Source organism: Benincasa hispida, chromosome 12 (assembly GCF_009727055.1).
Source record: "Benincasa hispida cultivar B227 chromosome 12, ASM972705v1, whole genome shotgun sequence".
NCBI lineage: Eukaryota > Viridiplantae > Streptophyta > Magnoliopsida > Cucurbitales > Cucurbitaceae > Benincasa > Benincasa hispida.
Genome location: NC_052360.1, coordinates 48,855,108 through 48,879,244, shown reverse-complemented (window position 1 = coordinate 48,879,244; position 24,137 = coordinate 48,855,108). Strand labels below are relative to the sequence as shown.

Genomic DNA, 24,137 nt, shown 5'->3' with positions numbered 1-24,137 from the left:
TGTGGTAGTAGGCTATCGAAGGTATTAGAGGCCCTAGAATCAATGCAACAAACATTGAAGGATTACCTGTAAGGATGTGTAGATAGGGAGAGAGAAAGGGAAGAGAAACGATCAACAACATCCAAAGCAGAGAAAGAAATTTTGGTTAAAAAACTAACCAGTCGAGTTCGAAGAGTTGTTAGGTGACATGAATCTTACCCGAGAATGCTTCAGGTAAAGTGAGGGAGGACTGGTCAATCAGGCAAAGAAGCTCCCAATGAAAACAGGGTTGGAGCAAGCATGCCGTGAAAGGAAGGAGAACATTACGACAAACTTGGGTTCAGAGAGGAGATAGAGTGTGCGGAAGAAAAGACGTGAAAAAAAATAGATATCTGACGGGCAAATGGCCAGAAAACTAAGGATACGAGTAAAATAAAAAGCGACGAATGACAGATCAAGCGGAGATGAAATTTTGGGGAAGGGGTTGTTGGAAACGTCGTGAAAAGGTGGCGGAGAGCTTGGAGAACAACGACCATGAAGGAAATATGAAAGGAGAACCCTACCGGTGGCGATGGCATGGATGGCCAACGATCACATGTTTGAGAAGACGAGGCGAGCAAGCGAAGATATAACATTCCCGCGGAAACGTGGTCAAAAAAGGGGAAAAAATAACCAAAAGAAGAAGAGAAGAGGAAACTGATCACTGGGGGCTATGATCGGCGACGAAGGATTACATAGTTGGTGTCGTGGAAGACACTGTTGAAGGAAGTCACAATGGACGGCGTGCGAAAGTTGGGAGGAAGAATACGAAAATTATTGGGCCACCATGGCGTAACCAGTGATAGAGAAAACCAAATGGGGAAGACGAAAAAGAAGTTGAGGGTGCTAAAAATAACGAACGGGAATATAGTTAAAAGGAATAGTTGGTCTCGATGGAAGGAGAAGGAAATTGTTCATATCGACGTATGAAAGGAGGAATGGCGGAGAAAATAATGTACGTTGGCAGCCATGTGATTGGAAAATTGAGGTGGAGGCGAAGGCGGAAAGAAGTCGCATCAGTGGAAAGAGACAAATGTGATCACTGTTGGCCGGAGGAAGAAGGAGATCTTGTATGTGCTAAAATTTGCAAAAGGAGGGGGAGCTGTCATGGATGAAGAAGAAGGCCTAGGGAAAAGGAAAATTTTGTGAACAAGAGAAAAAGTTCTTTACCCACGTGAAGTGTCAACAGATGGACCCACTAGTTGGAAAAAGTTGCAACAGTAAAAATAGTCATGCGCCAGAGAGAATAAAGATGTTGAATTGCTTTATGGGTTAGAGTCAAGGGAATTAATTGAAGCACATTTTATTTTTAAACCTGGAAAAAAAATGCAAGAGAGAATATGAGCTTCAAATGACTCAATCTAGCCCAATTCATCGGCCAAACAAATCGTGCCAAGGGCTAGAAAAAGCGGCAACATCAATTTTGATTTAATTAATGGGATGGATTTGCATGAAAAGACCCAATCAATTTTAAGTGGACAATCTAGTTTAAATAAGGAGGATGAGTTCTTAAGGAAATATGGGTTGTGGGCCAGATGGGAGACGCCGAAAACATGGAAGGGATTTTTACATAAAAGACTATCTTTATATCCTATATTTCAAAAATGTCTTTAAATACTTTTAATATTATTTTTGGACAAATTTACCCTTTTATTATTTTTATATATATTTCCCTATTTTCAAAACTTTCTTAATGATGGAGAGAGAAACTACAATTATCATCATGAGAGAAGATTCATTTAATATGATTTTTTTCTCATATATTTTGGAGAGAGAAAATGCATTTATTTGTTGAGATTTTTTCTTTATTTAATTTAATTGGAGAAAGAAAATACATTTAATAATTTTTTTCTATTTTCATTGGTTTCACTTTTTTTTATATATATATATAAATTGACATAAATCACCGTATAATGCATTTATTATGGAGAGAAAATACATTTATTATAATTTTTACCATTTTTCAATTGTAGAGATAAAATGCATTTGATATTTTTTTTTTCCATTTTCATTTGGAGAGAGAAAATGACATTTAATATGATTTTATTTTCCATTTTGTTTTTCATGTTGATTTTTGTTATTATGTGAAATATCCCATTGTTACATATAATATATTCCGTTGTTTATTCGTACATATCAATTTATTGGTTTTTTTTTAATGGATTAATAGTTATTTTAAATATACCTTAGAACAATTTAAAGGATTCATAATTATTTTAAATATATCTTAGCACATTTGGTTAGGTATTTGAAAATATTCTAACCGGTATATGAAATATACTACAGAAATTGACTCAATGTTTGACATAAATCACAGTATAAACCAATATATAAAATATACTAAGTATATAAATCTTTATAAATTTCATTTACACCACATTATATATCATAGTACAATAAGTTTAAATTAAAAAAAAAAAAAACTCATTTATATCAAATAAACGAAAACATATACCACAGTATATATCAAATTTCCTAAAAAAACTATAAAAAAATATACATATATATCTAAGTATATATAAAACATAGGAAAAAATAAAGGTCATCTTCATATGGGGGTTTACAATACATAATCCTCTATCTTCATCTCTTCTTCTTCAGTCATGGCCGCCACAGATCTCTCTCCTCATCGTCGTCGACCGGATTTGCTCACCCCGTCGTGCTGTCAACCGAATTTGCTCAACCCATCACTGTCGATTCGACCCACGCCATCTGCGCCATCGATTTGTCTCATATGGTTCGTGTCACCTCGTACCGAGCCATCAATTCGCCCAACGCCATCGTCTATCGCCTACAACTCACACCGCCGAAAGGAGAAAAGAAAGGGAAGAGGAAGAAATGGGTGTGAATTATGGGGGGAGAGAATATATGAAACATATTATTGGGGGAGAAAGAACATATGCCTTAGGGAGAGAAGTATGTATGGATGAGAGAGAACTATATATATATATATAAAACGTAGGTGGGGGTTAAATTGTAAATAGCCACTAGTGAAAATATGGAGACCAGTACGGTTTTTTTTTTTTTTTTTGTAAAAAATGAAATATTCAAAATATTAACGTAATATGTACCTATTTTTAACGTCTTTTATATAGAAATTCGAACATGAAAAGACAGTCATTTAAAGATTCATAAAGAAAGAAGAAGGGAGTTTAGTGGACTTGAATTTACTAAATTCATTGAGGCCATTTGTTAGAGTGGTAGAAAAGGGTACTTGAATATGAGCTGGAATTGCCTGAATCCCATTGAAATTTTGAAGGAAGATGATGTATGGGCGAGGAGCTGGAATGGGGTCAGGAGCAAGAAGTGGATTATGGGCCTAGCCCATTTAGGAAGATCTTCAAATTGAAACACAACTGCAAATGGTGTGGAGATGGGCTCGTAGAAAAGGACAACCATGTGAAGTGTGAAGGAGGTGGAACCGGCTGTTGCAAAATAGCTGCAGAAGCAAAATGTGTTAGTTTATGGGCCAAATCCAAGTTAAACTACTGAAGCCCAGTTACTGCCCAAAAGCTGACAAAAAAGACATTTCCTCCCAAGGAGGCAGGTGGTCTGGATTCAGTGTTTTTAATTTCATTAAAGAGAGAGAAGCTCAATTTTTGTTATAAGCACACTTTGAAGACAAAGTGTCTTTGAAGGCGGAATATTGCAAGACCCCTAATTATGGAAATAGTAAGATTATTAGTAAATATTAGAATAGTTATTAGAAAGGACATTTTGGTAATTAAATAGTTAGCTTGTTAGGGCTTTTGGATATAAATAGAGGGAGTGAGTTGAGAGAGAGTGTGAAGTATTTTGTAAGAAATTTCATTCGGAGAATTCAAAGAGAGACTAGCCCTCTTGAGAGGTTAGGTTATCTTGTTTTGTGTTCTATGATATTATAGCTTGTTTCAACATATTTTCATATATTTTCATATCCCCGTGTACTTAAATTTATTCTTGTGTTCTTAAGTATTTCCTTATTAGGTGGTATCCTAACAAATTATTATTAGGAATCAAGGTAATATGGGATGTCTTTGTCCCACATTTGTTAGAATGTGATGACTAATGTGGTACTTGGTTTGGCTCTCTCACCCCAATAGCTAGCTTTTGGGGTGTGAATCTCCAAGGTGCTTAAATACCTAACAATTATATCAGAGCCGGTTATCAATCTTATGGAGTAAAATCAGCGGAGGGTTCTGACTAGGTGTGGTAGAAGATTTTGTGCCCATTGATGCTAACCTTAATCTTGCTATCTTTTATGTATAATTTTCTCTTTAGAATGCATTGTTTTGATGCTTCCAATTGTCAACGATAATATGATATCACCCAATCCTATGACCCCTCTTTGAACTTATTTAAAGGTTAGAGTTTTCATAGGTTACGAGCAGGAAGGGACAAATCAACAATTGATGAAACGTCAAATTACATGAATGAGTTTCTAAAGAATAGATTAAAGACGGTAGAATGGAATCAGTTTTAAGTAGCTACTTACAGTAAACATAGTCTCAGTCTCTCTGTCAATAATTTTTTTTTCCTTTCATTATATAAAGTATCTGGCATTCAATAGAACTGCCAACTTTACATTTCTTGTTAATGAATGCTATACAAAAATATAAGATAAAAAAGAAAAGAAAAATCAGAGCATTTAAGCATTAGAAATGCCTGAAAGATGATCAGGTTAGGCTACATATAATCGTGTGCTAAAATCACGTGGATGTGTAGATGTAGAGTTGTGCAAATTTCTCATAACATTGTATCGCGAATTAACCGGGCAATTACCCGGGAAGATAATCGACTGAGCACCTCAGGAAGAACTGTAGCTGAGATGCCTGGCAAAACTGGAAGAAGCTCTTGAATAACTCGAACAACATCCACACCCTGTTTGTACCCACAAGGATGAAAACGGGAAACAGTTCAGAGATATTTGGCTAAAAGAAGATAAAAAGCTCGTTAATTATATGTTATTTACTTTCGACTGAGCTTTCAAGTACCTCTTTAGATGTTGTTGAAATCGAACTTCCTGCCGTTAAGAACTCGAGAATCTTTTGAACATTATTTAGTATGACTCTGTCTTCTTCTGTTATCGAGGGTAGCAATGCAACAGGCTTGAATGGTCCAATGGAAGGAACCATGTTAAAAACTGGTGTAGTATTTCTAATTCCAAAGATTGACATTAAGCGGACTAACTGCTCCCTTGTGATTGCATCAATGCCCTTCACAATCTGCGTAGTACAACAGAGAACGCTTTAATTATCAAGAAACAAATTGGCATTGCTTGTTCAAACTTCAAAAGAGGAAAGTGACAGAGCAAGAAATTTCTAAAGCTCATAGGCTGTCAACGGTTGTAAGACCTAAAACGTTGGATAGAAAAGTGCACTTCAGGGGTTACATTTCTGGGACCCAAAAGGTAGTCTGTGTATACATCAACTGACCAAAGTTCTTCAGTTTACCTCATCAAGAAGAAATTCTCGAAAAAAGTTCCCTCTATCAGACAGCAGAAAGGCTAAGGAAGCCCTTGTTTCAATTGGTTGCTTTTGCTGGAATTCGCGGGGAGCGGGAAGAAACTGAGGAAAGGAAGATGCTGTTCGGGTTTCCAGACCACCAAGCTCGGCCATATCTCCATTAAGATCCTCTCCACCACCACTTTTAGCAGCAGTTATGAAGTTCTCAAAGGCTTGCATAACATCAATGAATCTCTCAGCATCAAATACTCCAGACTTCCCATAGATTGTGTATCGTAAGGCATTCCTTAACCTTGGGGACTCGTCAGTCAGAAGTCTCTGAAAGAAAGGAGAAAGAGACCCAAGTGTATTAAGTTAAAGAGTTCAGTCAACACCTTGCCGTTAATATTTGGCTAGGAACAAGTGGTTAATAATGGTGGTTCAAACATGTTTCTGGTTTTCATGAGCCCATACTCAAATTTGATAACCAAAGGACCAAAAGAATGTCTTCAAAAAGTTAAAAACTACAGTATTTTGACATACAAGTTTATCGCAACATCCATGAAAATCCACTATTTTTCTAAGTGAAGGGCTATCAAAGCTAAAATCGTTGTACTTGATTTACTACGAACTGTAGATCCGACTCTTAGTTCAATGAATGGATAGAAAAATGCAAATAACATTTAAAGTGGAGGTTTAGTATAACATCATTTGCAAGAAAAATATGCAATTATCCTTTATGCTTCACTATTTTCAGCAAAACAACAAAAGCATACCATGAATACAGCCACTGCCATGAGCACATTTATTTCTGTAGGGAAAAATGGCAGATATCTAACTAATCACAAGAAAAGAAAAGGATTTAAGAACTATACCTGGGCAATATAAGGATACGCCTCATCAACAATGGCAAAATCAGAGTTTCCCACTAAAGCTATTCCTTCTAGAACCCCAATTGCCCTAATTATAAGAGCAAAATATGGAGGTATCCGAAATGGATAGTCAAATGTTATCTGAGCTAAATCTGAAGCCAGCTCCTGGAAGTTGATGTTCTTTGCACCTCCACCTTCAAGAGCCTGATCAAAAACCTTTGCTAGGACTGGCAAGATTGGTTCCAAATTAACACCCTCTGGGATAAACCCAAGCTTAACAAAGTCTTTGACTATAGCAGAATAATCTCGATGAATGAGATGTGCGATTGCTTCAATCATTCCATACTTCTGATCATCAGTTAACTTTGTGACTAAACCTGTAACAGCAAACAAGAATCAAATCAAGTCACTATAAAATCATGAGAATGTTCGGGATAAAGAAACTAGTTATTAGATATGTTTTTGTACCCAAAGGAGGTGCATGAAACCATGTTGAGATATCTAAGTTGAGGTTGAATGGAGGAACACGAATGGAGGAACATACATATAATGAACTTTAATATACGCTTTATATAAGTCTTGAGTGCTTTAGTTTGTTACCGAAATCAAGTATGGCTAACTTTCCGTCTGGAGTGCGGATCAAATTCCCAGGATGAGGGTCAGCATGGAAGAATCCAGTGTCAAGTAACTATAAGAAAATGTATTTAGTTAGGAAACTCAAAAGATATGAACAGGAAAAGTCTAACTGCACCATTATATTCTGGCACACATTAGCAAAACATTTTCCAAGTAGTACAAAACCTTCTTATATATGACAGATACATTCCAAAGTTCCACAATTCTAATTACTGTATCTACTACTGGGTATGCCAGGATCTTATACCAAGAGATAAATCTGCCACCTACCAGCTTACCATGTCTTCTTCCTCATTTGTATTTTTAATATGGATAGTAATAAGATATACGTAAACGAAAAAGGAACGAAGTCCAAACTAAATAGGCATAGAGCCAAGAGGCACAGTACACAAATATACTGGTGTTACTAGAGACACTTGATCATACCTAGAGTATCCTGGCAGAGGCCATACTATGTCATCAATTATAAAATACTTGATGCCAAGAAGGTTACTAGTAAAAGAAAAAATTAGTCCCGTATGAGGATATGTATAGATGAAACTTCAAAATTTTCAATTTGGCCCTACATTTCCATGAGGTATAAAAAGTAGTGGTACCCACTCCTAATTTTTTTTGGTTCGACGAAGGAGAGAGCCCCCCTTAGCATGAATAAAGAAATGTAATATTAGCATGCACAAACTCATTGACCTAGTAAATTACCTGCTTTAAGTAGCATATGACTCCCACATTCACAAGTTCCCCGACATCATTTTCCGTGCTTTGGGACAGCTTCTCTCCATCTATCCATCCTGTTGTGAGAACCTTCCTTGAAGTATATTTTTTGTATGTTTTTGGAACAACCACCTAAAATCAAGAGAAGAACTAATTATCAATACTAAAGCATAAGTAAATAATTAGAGAAATAACATTGAATATTTTAAATCACCATCTTCAAATATTGTGATGTACGGTCTAGAAATTATTAATGTATGAAATAAATATGATATATCAATACTGTATATTTACGCCTCAAATACTTTGAGGCCAAAGCTGAAAGTATTGAACATTAATGTCTACATATCAGAGAATCACCATGAACAAGCCGCTAGGTTTACCTGTGGAAGATCCTTTCTCATCATCTCAGCAAAGCGTGTCCCATTTTCACCCTCATTCACATAATCTAGCTCCTCAAAGAAGCGAGCTGCCCATTCATCCACCAAACCAACCACATCTAAAGAGATCTGGAAAGAAGAGAGATCAGGAGCAATAATTGCATTATCAAAATCATTTCCATCTTTTAGACCTAAGAGATTACTAAATTACTTCCCCTTCATTCTCGTTGAAAAGAGTACCTGAGGAAACCTCCGAAGGACCAAGCCCAAATTTCGTATGATAAACAAATCGATAGTCACAGTCTCTAGAACGAAAGGCCTCTGAACTTTAACAGCCACCAGATCACCATTTTCTTTTAAACGACCCTTATATACCTGTCCTAAAGAAGCTGCCATATTTTTGGGAAAAAAGAAACAGAAGTGAACATTATCTCATAGTATAAAGAAAACTCTGTGCTAGTAAATGTCCGTTCATAAATGTCCGTACCAGCAGCAATCGGGGAAGGAGAAAGTTCAGAATAAATGTTCTGCCATGGTTGACCAAGTTCCTCTTCAATGAGAGCCATGGCAACATCATCGGGAAATGAAGGAACCTTCAGATCGAAAAGGAAAAAAGATCAGACGGTAAATAAATAGGTGCCATTCTAACTTAATGATAACTGACAATAGAACATTAACAGTAAAATCTCTATGCCAAAGCCAGATAGGAACTAGACTAGAACAGAAATATCTGAACAGCTATACGCATGCAGTCAGTTGGCAGGATGATATCAAACTAAAACTAGCAATCTAGTAGACTTGGTTTACCAAGAATTAAGGACAAATTTAATGTCCTAAGAATTATTATCAATATCTCAATTTCAGAAAGATACCATGGTAGTTAGGCTTCAAGTAAAAATTTTTTTACTACATGGATCAAGTTAATTAACATAATACACAACACAGGAAGACTAAAGCCAGATATTCATTACAAGAACTAAAAACACTAAATGCAAGAAAAGATGTACAGATAGTGGACATTGAATACATTTCACCAAGAACATAGAAAGGATGCAGCAATCCAGAAAATTTTCAAATAACTCTTGTTTCCAAATTCCAATGGCACGAGCTATGTATACGAGGTTTGACTTAGAAGGTTCAATATAAGAACTTCACACTCTATTAATCCCCTACAATGCTGTATTAGATAAGTCCAAATTTTTACAGTCAAATACAATGCATTACCCGAAGAGAGAAAGACAACCTAGGGGCCCGAGGAATAGGGCTCCCCCTCCCAAAGAGAACTACTTACTACAATGCTATGCAATTGAGAAGGATTGTAGAAAGGGGTAATTATAGAAGAATCTGCTTTAGCTTTAACACCACCAACAAGCAGTGAGTTGTACACAATTCCAAAAGATAGGGAAAGTAGGAGACTTATCTTCTCTCGAAGAGTTTCTACCATCAACTATAGGATAAGAAAAACAACTTTCACTTTGTCTATCATCAAGTACAAAGGATATAGATGCATGTTTCTAATTATGTTTGCCATCACTTTCAATTTGCAGGGATTAATTCTGATAAGGGAATTCAGATAAATCTAAACCATACCATCTTTATATATAAAATGCTAATCTTACCTTATCACAAAGCTTTTGCAGCTCAGTCATTGCAACAGGTGACAGAATATCTGGTCGAATGCTCAGAGCTTGTCCTAGCTTAATATATGCTGGACCCAATGAGGTCACAATCTCCCTTAATTCAATGGCTCTTTCAACTTCATTCTGAAATAAAATGTTTCATTCACAAAAGGAAACGCAGGGGAAAGAGAGGTTATTGGTATGATTAAATAAAGAGAAACATAAGTGGTATATTCATGGTTGTTAAATAATCCATTAAAATATGTATTTTCTTACTAGTGACTGTTTATCATAAGATTCAATGTTTTACTCAGTTATTTTACGTCAGCTATAGATAATTACACGGTAGGCAAAGGGTGAAAGGGGGCAAGTGATCTGTTTGATGAGAATTTGGGTGTAAAACTATGTGACTAATTAGTCCTGATGCAGACATGGAATGTTGTGAGTAGGTAAGTAGCCTACATAGGACATGGCTGCATGGTGGATGATCAAGGAGTTAGAGAGTACGGGGAGCAATCAAATCTTCCACGGTGTATGTACTGCTCTGCTCTTATAAATAATTACCGGTTCTATAAATAACACACAAAATACCAATGAATAAATAGTTTTATAGATACCCGAGTTTCCCACCCTTTTCAATACTAGCAAAATCCAAGATTATATTTAGGTATCCAAAAATCTATAAATTTCATAATATTATTCCATGCCAAGACATTTTGTATTCAACAACACAAGTGGTTCATGAAATGAAACGGCCAATAGACTATTTTTATTTGAAACAACATTTAGAATCACGAAGCACTTCAACTGATAAGAAACACAATATAGATGGGGTATAGTGCATTTCCATCAATCATGGGCACATCATAAAATGATTTAGAATAGGAAAGCTCCATTTGCGTCCTACTGAAGGATACCAGTTTTAACGATTTGAAGGTGAACCTAGTTACCAAGGAGTTTAATCAATTACCAACAATTTTGGACAGAATTTCAAGAATGGTGAAGATCGTTCTAAAATTTGTAGCATTAACTATTGTATAGGGTATGCAGATCAAAACAACATTGAAAATAGGAAAACTGGTACTTATCATTTTTAGCTCATTTATATTATCCTCTAATAACTTTTTTATTTCAAAGTCATTTTTTTGATAAAATGTCGAGCTTTCATTGAGGGGTAAAAAAATAAAGGAGGAATAAAAGACAGAAACTCAAGAGGAGTCCAACTGCTGTAAGAAGGGACCTCAGTTAAGAAAAATAACACCCAAGGGATAGTTAGAAAAGTCTTTACAAACAGAAACAACAAGAGAGGCATGAAATCTAGCAAGGGACCACATCACACCCACAGATCTCTCCACTTCTCTAAAACTCCTATTGTTCCTTTCCCTCCAAATCGATCATTAATAATCATACCATAATCAATCATTACTCAACCACTTATATTAAACATTTAGAGAGAACCAAGAGGCCAAGTGATCACTCTCAAACTTCACAACTGGTCATGATAGTCGATGTTCTTTTTAAAATGCTTACCACAAGTATGATAACATCCACAACCAATTACAGTCAGGCACTTTCCATGTCCCATCAAGCATTCAAAAAGACCATATTCATTCTCCCAAAATTCACTACTACTCAAGAGAAAACTCCAAATTCTAATTTCTAAAGTTTCCCCAATGTTTGCATACCATACATGAATGCCCATATCTGAATGTAGCATTATAAAATAGGAAAAGAGGAATGAAGATGTACCTCCTTAATTTTCTTGTTTATGATATCCCAGGCAATATGTGAGAGAAAGCCTCCAGCAACAGAAAGCAACTGAACGATTCGAGTTGCTACAGCACGTGGTCTTTTCCCCCAATATGCAGATATGCTTGCAGGATCATAAGCCAAAGGCAAGAACTCACTGCTCTCATCTACCTAAAGTATAATAATCAAAATATATACATATATCAGCAAAAAAAAAAAAAAAAAAAAAGGAGGAGGAAAATCACCTAGGAAAATGAGCTTGCTAAATCTTTTGTCAAAGAAAATTATATAAGTTCCATGCCACACCAATTATTTTTTCATATTATAATCTTCCATGAAAAGGTGTTTAGCTCCTCTATTTGAACCAAACAAAACATCAATGATAATACATTAATTCACATCCATCCACAATCTTCCGATGCTATTGATGACACACACACACAAAAAAAAAAAAAAAAAAAAAAAAAAAAAAAAAAAAAAAAAAAAAAAAAAAAACTAACTCTAATATGATGAACACAATTATCATAATCTTAAAATGTAACAGAGTTCAGAACAACAGATTTTACATTTTTCTTAGTGGATTTTTCCAGCATCGTAGAGAACGTTGTGAAATTGGTTTTACTCACTTTGCATCAGAATAACTAATTGTATGTATCTCACTTCCATGTTTCATACCTGGATTTCAGGTCATGAGTAGACCAGAAAAGACAAACTATATATCACACATTATCGAGAGATTAAAAAAAATTTGTATGTTAATCACGCACAAACCTCAACAAGACGGAGCTCAACATTATCCTCTGCAAAAAGGGAATCTTTTAAATTCTGTCCTCGTAGTCCTCTCATGAGTATTGCCAACTCTTCATTTTCTTCCATCTGGGCTCTGACTCTTTTAATTTCCTTTGAAACATCTCCAATTTTCTGTCATTTCTAATATCAGTGAAGTGCGCCACTAAAAATAAAGGACTTGAAGCATATTTAATAAAATTAGAGGTACATCAATAAGCGAGCATAACCAATAAATGACAAGCAATCAAACACACAACGAAGAATCTGGTTAAAAGCTAAATAATATTTCATTGATTCAAAGTTGGAGGATGAAAACGAAATATTTGGTATCTAACAGCACAACCTATTATATCTGAACGTGGGAGCTAGAAACTAAAAGAACCATCAAGACTACGGACTAGCTCGCGTATAGAGATTTGAACCGTTCTTTTCTCGAAAATGAACTTAGATGAAGCGAAAATGTAGACGAAGAAGAGATGGACTAAATTTCTTGGAGTTCTAAACCATCAAGCTGTAGACAAGTATGCCCGCTAGCACATTTTGTTAATTGTTCAAGCTCTGTAGTCAGTGTTCTATTCTTTCAGCAAAAATTCAAAGTCCAAGAAGATACGAAAATTCACCTACCACTCTAGTTTTACATTTACGTCATTAAAATCCTCAATCCGACCTAAAACAAAGGAACCGAATAATCATAAACCAGCTCTATAAGGAGAAAAAGGAAAACGGAAATCAAATTCAATTTAAAGAAAGGGCGATGAGTGAGTAATTACAGTGGAAACTCCGTTGACAGCTTTAGGGGCCGGGGGAGACCTGGCTGATCCATTGACGGATTTCTTTGGAGAAGAATTAGTCGGTTTCGGCTCAGTCGCAACTGCAAGAACCTTACCGGCGCGCTTGCGAGTTCTGACGGTCGTTTTCGGAAACGGAAGGCGCGATGGTAGTGTTCGGTGACGAATTGTGTCGATTCCACAGGACACGAGCTGTGGTGCTGCTGCGTCCATGGCGGAACCTTCTTCTTCTTCTTCTTCTTCTTCTTCTTCTTCTTCTTCTTCTTCTTCTTCTTCTTCTTCTTCTTCTTCTTCTTCTACTCTTCTTCTTCTTCTTCTACTCTTCTTCTTCTTCTGCAGTTACAGAGAAATGAAGTGTTTGGTCGAAGTACAGAATTGGGAGAAGGAAGAGAAGGACTGAAATTGACTTTCTGATGTAACGCAATGTAAACGGTGGTGGTTGCTCTGCCAATGGGCGATTTGCATTGCGAATGAGAACCGAGAGACCGTTTGGCCCTCGAAGTAACACGTGGCGTCATCTGGAGCAGGGAATTATTTTACTATGCTAACAGGTAATTGCAAGATTTTACTGATGCTTTCTACCGCCTCACATTGATGTTTTCTCTTAAACGTGGCTACATTTTACCGATGAATCGATTCGTTTAGGTTGAATTACCCTTTTTTATCCGACTCAATTGTTTGCCATGAATTTAATCCGACCACAAAATATTTTGGCTGTGTTTAATTATTCGATTTTCTTTCAAAAAAATAGTGAAATATTAATCTCTAAAACATCTATTTATTTATTTTCACATATTTAAATAAAATTAGTAACACAATTTTACCTCATATTATGAAAAATTGTGTTTCAAAGATATTAAAACTATTTTTTTCAAATGAGTAGACTTAATAATATGTGCCATGTGGTTGGTTTAACCTAAACTAATCTTAAGTGAACTCATAAACAATTCTATTTATACGATTTTGATTTAACCCAATCCAATTTTATTGATTGAGTTTAATTTATAAAATTGTTTGTCATTGATTTTTTTTTAACAAGCCTAGCAATTACCTAAAAACGTACATAATAATTGTCATGGTTCATTTTTTTTAATTGAATTGGTAAGCTAGGCCAGTCAATTATTTTATTAGAGATAGGTTATTCAGATTTATCTTAGTTTAAGATAGGTAGTGTGAAAGGCTCTTTCAAGTATAAGACCTAGCCTTGTAAGTCGAAATAGAAAACTTCTATCTTGAGAAGTGCTAATTAAAATGAATTAAGAAAGAGTTGTTGAAACAAGTTATATAAAAGGGTCTTTCATGCCTAACTTTGTCCAATTGAAGAGATCCACCTCGCCTCTTTCCTTTCCATTAAATATAGTACTACTATTGTACATGCTACTTTCATTCATAGTTTTGTTGGGACCATTGTCATAAATCTCTCTTGGATTTTCGTATTTTATAAAATTATAAATACAAATTATTTATTTAATAAAATAATGAGTTATTTTATTCGACCTTTGTTTGCATTAACTCAGTCTAATAAACTAAGATCCTTAGTTATTTTATGTAAATTTAAATATGTTGTGGTTGACATACAAGGTTGTATCATGTTTAAGTAATAACCAAAAAGGTATGCAATATAGGGATAATGTTGGGTATCTTATCCTAATGACACTACTGATACAATCCACTTTGTAATTGTTACAAAATTGTTAGTAAAGTATAATAAACAATGTGATCCTAATTGTTCATGTGGAGACATGTGAATGGGGATTAACTATGCAAAGAGTTTGTATAAGACCATACTGCAAAATATTTAATTTCTCTTTATAACGTTGTTAATTGAAGAAATTAACATTTCATAGAATGACCATAGGTGGCTCGACCTTAATCCATGAACTTCTGGAAAATCCTTTGGGTGAAAGTCGCTAGATCCTCGACTCAATAAGTCTAACATTTGGGGGATTTGTCTGAGTATGGAGTTGGGAACATATTTTCACAAGATGGAATTCACCCATTCCCGTATTGAGGTAAGTAGATGAATTGCTCCTTTAATAGCTAATTTCGGGTCTTGAACAATGAGACCTTACTCTCTCACTGGCCTGAAAGAGATTATTTTATAGTTGGACTAAAAATTGTTTATTCATTAGAGGGATCGGTGCTATTACATCTAAACAGTAATTTGATCTAGCTGTAGTTACGAGCAATTGTGAAGGATCGACTTATTGTTGATTTATTATTTCCATAGATATAGAAATATATCTACAGTGAAAAAAGTGCATCTGTCGGTTTGTAATGGAGTGACCTGTAGGCTGTAGTTAACGAATATTTATTAATTTAATTAAAGAATTTAATTAATTAATCTCATATCATTAGAGTTTCTAATCTTTAGCATATGTCTCTTTGCTAGCTTATTAAAGGAATAAGAATCAATTAATTTTGGAATAATCAAAATTGTTTAATTTAATTACAGGAATTAATTGTATAATATATAATTAATATATACATTATAGATACATTATAATATAAAATTAATTTTGAATGAGATTCAAAATTATACTTTGTTATATGAGAGAAATAAATATTTGAATAAGATTCAAATATTAATTATATGAATGAGATTCATATAAAATTATAGGTTAAAATTAATATGAATGAAATTCATATTACGACTATAGGTTACGTGAGATAATATTATTTGAATATAATTCAAATATGTGATATTTAATTAATTAATGATTAATCAATTATTTTATTTAGTTAATCATATATTAAATATGATTTAATATGTAATTTAATTAAATTAAAATTAGTCTAATTATATTAAATTATATTTAATATATTTAAATTAATTTAAAAAGAAGATTAACTCTCAAGGGAGTTTATTCAATGTGTTTTGATGGGGGAGTTATTTTAGAATAAGATTCAATTACTCCCCACTCTCTCTCTCACATAATTGAATGACAGTGTTTGCAGGGAAGAATACATACAGTTCATTGGAATCTAAAAATTTCTTTGCAAAATTCATCCCTCAAGAATTCTCTCTAATACCTTTTCTCTTTTCAAATCAAAGAATTCACAATTTCTTCGATTCTTATCTTGAGATCAATTGGTAGTATTTTCTATAAATTAAGTTCGGAGAAGATTTGAAGTTCATGAGTTTCAACAAAGAAAAGAGAGACCTATCTAAAAGACAGTCTTCAAAGGTGTAGTTTGTTTTCTCTCTTAACTCTCATTTCTAAAGCAAGCTTAACCTTAGTTTTCTGAAAAATCAATCAAGATTTTCCTTCCCAATTATAAGATAAGAGCGATACGCTTCCACATCAGGATTCAATTCCTTCAAGTTTAACACGCCATTAAATGATTTATTGATTTATTTTGTAGACCTCATATAATTCTTAAATTATACTTTTGTGGCAAACAATAAATGGAGGTGAATTGCTTTCTTCTTCTTAGCACCACAACTACAGGGATACAAGATCAAACTTTCAACCTCTAGAGAAGAAGTTTATGTCAATTATTGTTGATCTAATCATATTGGCACCCAATTTTTTCTTTAACATGCAAGCAACACACCTATTAAGAGGAATAGTTTACCTTGCACAAATCAAATTAAGTTTTAGAGTCATTTGTGTATAGAGGAGGATGAATTATAATTCTACAGCACCAAATTCTAATTGTTTTATCATGAATAATATTCTTGTTTCGAAATATTCAATAAAAAATATTTTTTCTGTATATACTTTTTTTCATTTTAAAGAAGTTGTCCTTTGATTTTTTTTCCTCGGAGCTCAATTATTATTTGGATGGAGATCTAACTATTAAAAATTTGAGAAAATATTAATTTATATCTTAAACTTTAGAAGATGTATCAATTTAAATCTTGAACTTTTATAAATATATCAATGTACACCCTTCATTACATTTTGTCTAAGAAAATTGGTGTGAAATTAATAAATTTTAATTGATACAATTCCCAAAGTTTAAGGATATAAATTGATATTTGCCCCAAAAAAATATAGAGGGTAATTAACCATCTCATCTCGCCTTCAATAGTGAAACAAAGGATAAAATGAAATATACATAGTGTTTCAACATCATATCTCACATATATCCATCCTTATAAAAAAAGGGAGAACAAACTATATGAAAAAATATCTTTATAGATCAAAAAACATCTCAAAGAAGATGCCAAAGTCGCGATAGCATGGACCGTTATAGACTTTTTAGTTTAATTGTATTTTCTTTTTCTCACCAAATTCTTAATCACTAATACAATCTAAAAATTAAAAATGACATAAAGATCTCAATATTAGTATTATTTTTCTCCCCTTATCACAAACTCTTGTTAGTTATTGACTCAATATATGTTGACTTTGATATGATAAATAAATAATCGATCATCATCTACATCATGAAATTCTATTCTTACAAATTTTAAGCTATACATTAACCATAAACATGAAATCATTCATCAAGTCAAAGCAAGTATGCTATACTATACAATGCACCTGAAAAGACATAAAAGCCCTTAGCCATAAGCAATAGAAGAGCAGCAAAAGCAGCTTATGCTTATGATATTTGGGACAATAATTTTGAATATTGGAGTATGATCACAAATGCTTTCATAGGAGGTTAAATTTTAGCAGTTAAAACCACGGCAAACAGACAAAACGATGATCAAAACCAAGATGATGAGTATAGCGAACACTATCAATTTTATCTTCATATTTTGGTACCACATCTTCTTCTTTATTTGATGTCCATTCGTCTGGAATTCTTTAGCCTAAAATAAAATCAAGCAGTAAGTTCTTCCACCTTTCATGAGTATAAAAATGACATGACAACCACCCAAAAATTAAATCTAAAGATTTAAGGGTATTTGGACAATGAGTATATTAAAACTATAATAACTGCATTTTGTTACAGTAAATATTATTTTATAATCCCAATTAGCTATAGTCAAGTCTATTTCAAAACCCTTTATTTGTTACAATATTTATTATTTGTTATCGTTTATATTATTTTACATTCATTTGTTTTTTTATTCTTTGCTACAATGTTTACGGTTTCCTTCTCAAATTAAAATAGTTTATACCTCAAACACATATTATTATAACCTAAACTAATATAATCTACACCCCAAACATAAACTATGATAATCCAACTATAATAACCAATTTCTTGCCTCAAATGTTCCTTATAGTCTAACATAAATATAACTTATTTTTACTTGCACTAAACAATGTGAAAATAAAAGAATCAACAATTGATGTGTGGGCACAACAATATGATAATTTATGTGTTGTAATGTAATCTTAACCTTAAAATTTTAAGTAGAGTAGTCTTAACCTTCTAAAAGCTCTCACTCCAAATATTGTTGAAAAGAGGTTTTTCTTAGGTATTTGATGATTACATGAGTAGGAGGTTTCATTTAACTTTTTAAGTATTTAATTTTAAAAAACAGTCATTTTAAAAAAATTAAAATGTTTGATAACTTCTCAAAATAACTTTTGAAACGCTTTTAAAGTATATTTTAAACTTTTTTTTTATCAAAAGTATTTAAATAAAAATGGCTTTTTTAAAAAACATTTCCTCCTCTAGTCAATCCAAATATGTTCAAAATTATCCATATTTTAGAGAAAATGACATGAGAACTAAATTTTTAATTGAAATTTATGAATTTGACAAAGTTATTCAATGATTAGTTTGTATTTGTCAAACTTATTTTTGTGCATAACTTTATTTTATTAAAAAAAATAGTTTAGGATGATTTTCACACTATTAAATATTTGTGAGTAAATTAGTAAAATTTGAACCATAGATAAAAAAATTGTGACATTTAAGTTTAAGGTCTAATTTAATAAAATTAATTTTACAAACCAAAGTAATACGATCCAGTAAATTTAGGGTAAAAATTAAAATTTTCGAACAATCGATAAACCGGTTGTTTGGCACTTCACAAAAGCCAAAAAAGTAGTTACTCTTCTTCTAAACGAATCAACCGTTTGCTTTTAGTTTTTTATTTTTAATTTTTTAAAATTAAGTTAATAAACATTTTTTTCACCCAAAATTTCTCGCTTAGTTTATATATTTTTTACCAATATTTTTAAAAGCCAAGCAAAGTTCTGATATCTAAAAAAAAGTATAATTTTTAATTCTGGTTAAGTTTTTAGAATTTAACTAAAAATTCGATTCTTGTATTAAAGTCTTCGTCTGATAATTATTTGACTTTTTGTTTTTGCAAATTAAGCCTACAAACACATTTTTTCACCATTAAATTTATTACTTAGGCCTCGTTTGGTAACCATTTTGTTTTTTGTTTTAGTTTCTTAAAATTAAGCTCACTTTCACTTCCAAATTTCTTCATTTGTTATCTACTTTTTACCAATGATTTAAAAAAATCAAACAAAGATTTAAAAATAAAAAAAAAAATAACTTTTAAAAGGTTGTTTTATTTTTGGAATTTGGTTAAGAATTTAACCATTGTATTTAAGAAAGATGCAAATCATTATAAGAAATGAAAAAGAATTAGACTTAATTTTCGAAAACCAAAAAATCAAAAAACCAAAAATGAAAAGGCCATAGTTATATACTTTACATTGATGTTATCAAAATCCAAGTAAAGTTTTTAAATCTAAAAAAATAGTTTTTAAAAATTTGATTTTATTTTTAGAATTTAAATAAGAATTCATTTTTTTACTCAAAAAAGATAAAGACCATCGAAGAAACTAAGAGTAAATAGACTTACTTTTCAAAAATCAAATGTTCACTAAACATTGTTTAAAATATTAGGACTCCTACTCAACTTATAAGTCTCTTTGGTTGGCTATATATTTAGTTTTCACCATTATTTTTAAAATCAAGTCAAAATTTAAAACTAAGTAATGTAATTTTTAAAAACTTATGAAATTAATTTAGAAATTGAAGTGTTTCTTGATAAATGTGAAAAGTACGCGAACATAATTTTAAAAAATTGAAATAGCCCAATGGAATCTAAACAGGTAGAACCATTGGCAAACGTGCCTTTACATTTAATTTTAATAAGCTTAAGACTAACCTGTGAACGAAGATTCTCAGTTTTATCTACCAAATCCTCAATCTTAGTCCCTCGTTCCATAACCTGCAACAAATAAAATAGTATCCACTAGAAACTTGAATCGTATTAAAAATACAGTGCATAAACTGATCAGAATCTATGGTTCCACTTTTACCTTGTCAATGTTTTCTATCATTACAGCTTTTACTTCAGAAACCTGAGCCTTCACTTGCATGAGTTTACTGCTTTCTTCAGGATGATCTACACAGTATTGCATATGATTCTTCATTTTAGGCCTGCAACATAACATCATTGTTGTTTAACAAGACATCATATAACTTTCCATTATGAACCAAAATTAGCACATCTAAAATAAGCAAAGTGATCGTGACAATGTGGTACCCAAATTCCTTGCTCAGACTCTTGGCAACAGCAACTGTAGCTTTTCCTCCACCATATCTCTTGTCGAAGTCTTCCTTTATTCGCTCAAGACACGCCATTGGAACTTGTCTTCCTGCAGCCTCAACTGCAACTACACAATATGCTGTAACATCGAACAAGAAATGGTAACGTTAAAACCTATACTATACTATGTAATTGTAGAACAATTGTAACTCACAGAATTTTTAACACACAATACAAAAAGAAACGCTATAGGATAGAACTACAAAGCATCCACTCCAACTACACAATAGAGGAGGCAATAACAACAATAGTATTGAAGCCATATGGTAACCAAACCAGCGGTAGCTAATAAATCTTTTACACAATACAAAGAACGGGATTTAAATTTAGGAATGTCATTCAAAGCATTATTATTCAAACCAATAATTATAGTATAAATCTAGCTGTTTGTCCTTCTGTTGTCCAAGAATTATGATCAATCCCTGCATAGCTTAATGAATAAGGTTCCAATTTGTTAGATTTTTTCACTTTTAAGTGAAAGTGCAATAAAGGTTTAATACGTGGGCCACTAGGTTTTTATATTAAAACATCACAACGGTCGAGACGTACTCACCGAGGGTGTTTGGAATAAGGGATGAAATAGTGAGGAGTAAGGTTATATGAAATCCAGGGAGTTGTAAACTCCTGGGACCTATAACATAAGAAGTTGATAAGATATAAAATTGATATTTTTTAATAGTGGGACCCACCAACTCTTTGGACCAAATAAGGAGTGGAGTTCAAACTCCTACATCTCAACTCCAACTTCCTAACTCCTTGGGCCAAACACATTCTTAAAGATGATGGCAATGAGAGAAAAGTACAAAGAAAATACATGATAGAAGGATTCTGTACAGTAATGTTTTCAGCACCTTTGGAGATCAATTTGTGGTCCAATCGAGTTGACATTTTGACAGCATGTTCTGCACACGAGGGTCTTCAATCTGAACGGTAAATATTTTTTTTGGAGTTACTTATAGCCAGATTACAATATTGGATAGTTGGTTGCCACCTTGAGTGAGATATTTCTAATCTATCTTCTTCTATTATTGTCGTTTGTTTTATAGATTTATTATGAGATATCTATCATCGTATTCCTCTAGTTGTGATTAAGAAGAATCTATTTGTAGCCCATTATTAATTATAATGGAGATTAGACTTCGGTCCTTGTTTTTCTACTCTCACCTTGAGGACGATTTTTCGTATTAAATTTAACAGTGTCTCGTACTTGTTTATTATTATTATTTCAAATTGATTAATTACTTAAAAGATTCACACAAAAGGAGGTAATTGGTCCTAAAAATATAGTGTTGATCCCAACAAAATTGCCATGGTTGATGATAGCTCCCCAACCTGCAATTGTTAAACTCAAAAGAAAATCGTCCAATATTATGAGATCAACCATCAAGAGTCCTCGTTCAGAAACAAACAACACATGACAACATCAAATTAACGGACAACGCGTTCACAAACTTCTTCAGGCTCATAAATATTAAAACATACAAAACTGGCGAAATCTTCTTGTACCCGTAACCAAAACTAAGACAATTCAGTACAGAATAAAACGAAATCATCGGTTTATAATCCTAAATATATCGAGAAAACTCCTTAATGGAAACCAAAATTTAAAATCAGGACAAATTACACATCAGACACTTCCAACATATTATGAGGAGCTAATTAATTTGTTCCTAAGAATTGTTGTCAGTATAGGTTGTTTTTTAACCATTAAGCTCTGTAACACAGAGTCTTCTGTATTCAGAACATATGTAAGACCAAATCGTCGTAAGATTAATGGGTCAATCCTCAATTTGCAGGCATCATCATATCAATCAGTGAAACAAATACAATCGAAAGCAGAAATTAAAGAGATAAACAGTGAAGGAGACATACTGAATCCATTGTTGAGAAGATAATTGAAGGTATGGCCATCGCAGGTGTAGGTGAATCTGTTGTTAGAAGCAGGAAGTCGCTGGAGGCACTGAAAAGCGATGTTAGTGAAATTACCAGAGAAGTCGGAGTACTCAGCGAGAATCACCGTTCCTCGAGCGACGAAACTGTAAATCAAAGACTTCTGAGCCATGATTCAGGAAGCAGAACAAAGCGATTAGACCTGAAATGGGGAGAGAAATGAAGGGGAGAAGTTGAAGAAAGGAAACCACCAATGGAGGGAACTAAAGTCAATGGTGAAGAAATAGTTGAATAATTAACTTTGATTTGGCGCGTTCAATTACGGAGTCCGTTCTTTCTTCTACAGAGAATTTTTTAAAAATTTAAATTTGAACCTGACCTGGTCTCTACTGCCTGCGCTGATTTTTTCCTAGTAATTATAAAATCCATTTTTTTTTATCAGGAAAAAGAAAAACGAAGCTTCTAAAGAAAAATACGGAGCGTGCCCCTAGTGAACTGTTCGATCCCTCCTCGTTAGGTTGGAAATATCCATGTTTAAACACCTCTGGATTTTACGGAAATATTGATATCAATCAAAATTTCGAAAATAATTATGGAAGTTAATGAAATTGATAGAAATTATTATAATTAATTAATGAAATTTTGATTGTGTCTTAATTAGACTATAATAGACTATTTTTAATCACAATTTATATAAAGTAAGAAAATATTTAGATATTTATTGTAAATATCTATATAAACCTTGATACGATAATATAAATTTAAAAAGAAAAGGGAAAATAATTACAAAATAATATAAAATTTAAAGATATTTTGAGGTAAAATGATATGAAAATTATGAAAGTTTTGGATAGTTAAAGAAAAAAAACTCACATCAATTTAATCTTGAGGTGAAATGACGTGAACATTTTATGAAAATAGTTTGGATGAGATTAAAAATAAATGTATTTTATTTTTGTGTGGTTTTTTCAAATTCAATTTCTTTAAAAATTAAAGTTTTTGGTCGAAAACAAAGCTAGACATTGAGAAAATATTGAATTTAGAAATAGTAACACGTAAAAAACCCTTAATTCTTTGTTGAAAATGACTTTTGCGTGCAAAACTATAAACTTGTGTGTAATCATACCATAAAATTGAAAATTTTGAATTGAGCGAAAGAGTTAATTAAAAAAAATTGAAATTTCTTTGAAATGTCGAAATTTTCTCCAAATCTTGAAATTTTGTCGAAATGGGAGAATCGAAATATTCAAATATTTTCAAAATTTCTTGAATATTTTTTTCAAAAATAGGAAAAAAAATGAAATTTCCCCAATCAAAATTTCGAGACCATCGAAATCTCAAAATTTCAAGATTTCGAGAACAATTTAAAACAATTTCCTTAACTTAACTATCATTTTTCATTCTAATTCTATTTTAATTTTTTCCACATAAACATAAACAAATACATAAATATTTTTAATCTTTTTTTAAAAAATAATTGTTTTTAGTACAATAAATGGGATAAAGATCGAACTGACCTAGAGGAAGACCATCTTAATTATCATGCTTAGCTCAAATAGTTTTATCCCAAAATTTTTAATAAATATTTCAAATTTTACTAATTGCTTATATAATTGGTTGGATACTTTTATAAAATCTTATTATAATTTTGTAATAAATATTACTTAATTTTGATGGTACATCAATGTACTTTATACTATATAAATATTAAAAGTTCAATTTCTAAAATTTCAAAATTATGTTTAATAAATCTTCAAAATCGTAATTTTATGTCTA

At 32.5% G+C, this 24,137-nt stretch overlaps 2 protein-coding genes across 2 annotated transcripts; both read right to left on the bottom strand.

Moving 5' to 3' along the window:
- Positions 1–4,511: 4,511 nt before the first annotated feature.
- LOC120067232 (uncharacterized protein sll0005) lies at positions 4,512–13,372 on the bottom strand. Its single transcript, XM_039018757.1, has 13 exons — positions 12,968–13,372; positions 12,180–12,329; positions 11,409–11,579; positions 9,660–9,803; positions 8,528–8,633; positions 8,281–8,429; positions 8,044–8,169; positions 7,649–7,792; positions 6,914–7,001; positions 6,317–6,690; positions 5,451–5,780; positions 4,992–5,222; positions 4,512–4,878 (listed from the first exon to the last, which is right to left on the bottom strand). Exons 1-13 carry the CDS (start codon positions 13,196–13,198, stop codon positions 4,744–4,746), a joined length of 2,379 nt encoding a protein of 792 aa, XP_038874685.1. The 5' UTR covers positions 13,199–13,372; the 3' UTR covers positions 4,512–4,743.
- Positions 13,373–17,387: 4,015 nt separating this feature from the next.
- Positions 17,388–22,708, bottom strand: LOC120092901 (vesicle-associated membrane protein 722-like). The gene is made up of 5 exons (XM_039051146.1): positions 22,344–22,708; positions 20,409–20,550; positions 20,182–20,302; positions 20,028–20,090; positions 17,388–17,753 (listed from the first exon to the last, which is right to left on the bottom strand). The coding sequence occupies exons 1-5, from the start codon at positions 22,531–22,533 to the stop codon at positions 17,610–17,612; spliced, it is 660 nt and encodes a 219-aa protein (XP_038907074.1). The 5' UTR covers positions 22,534–22,708; the 3' UTR covers positions 17,388–17,609.
- Between the last annotated feature and the right edge of the window lie 1,429 nt (positions 22,709–24,137).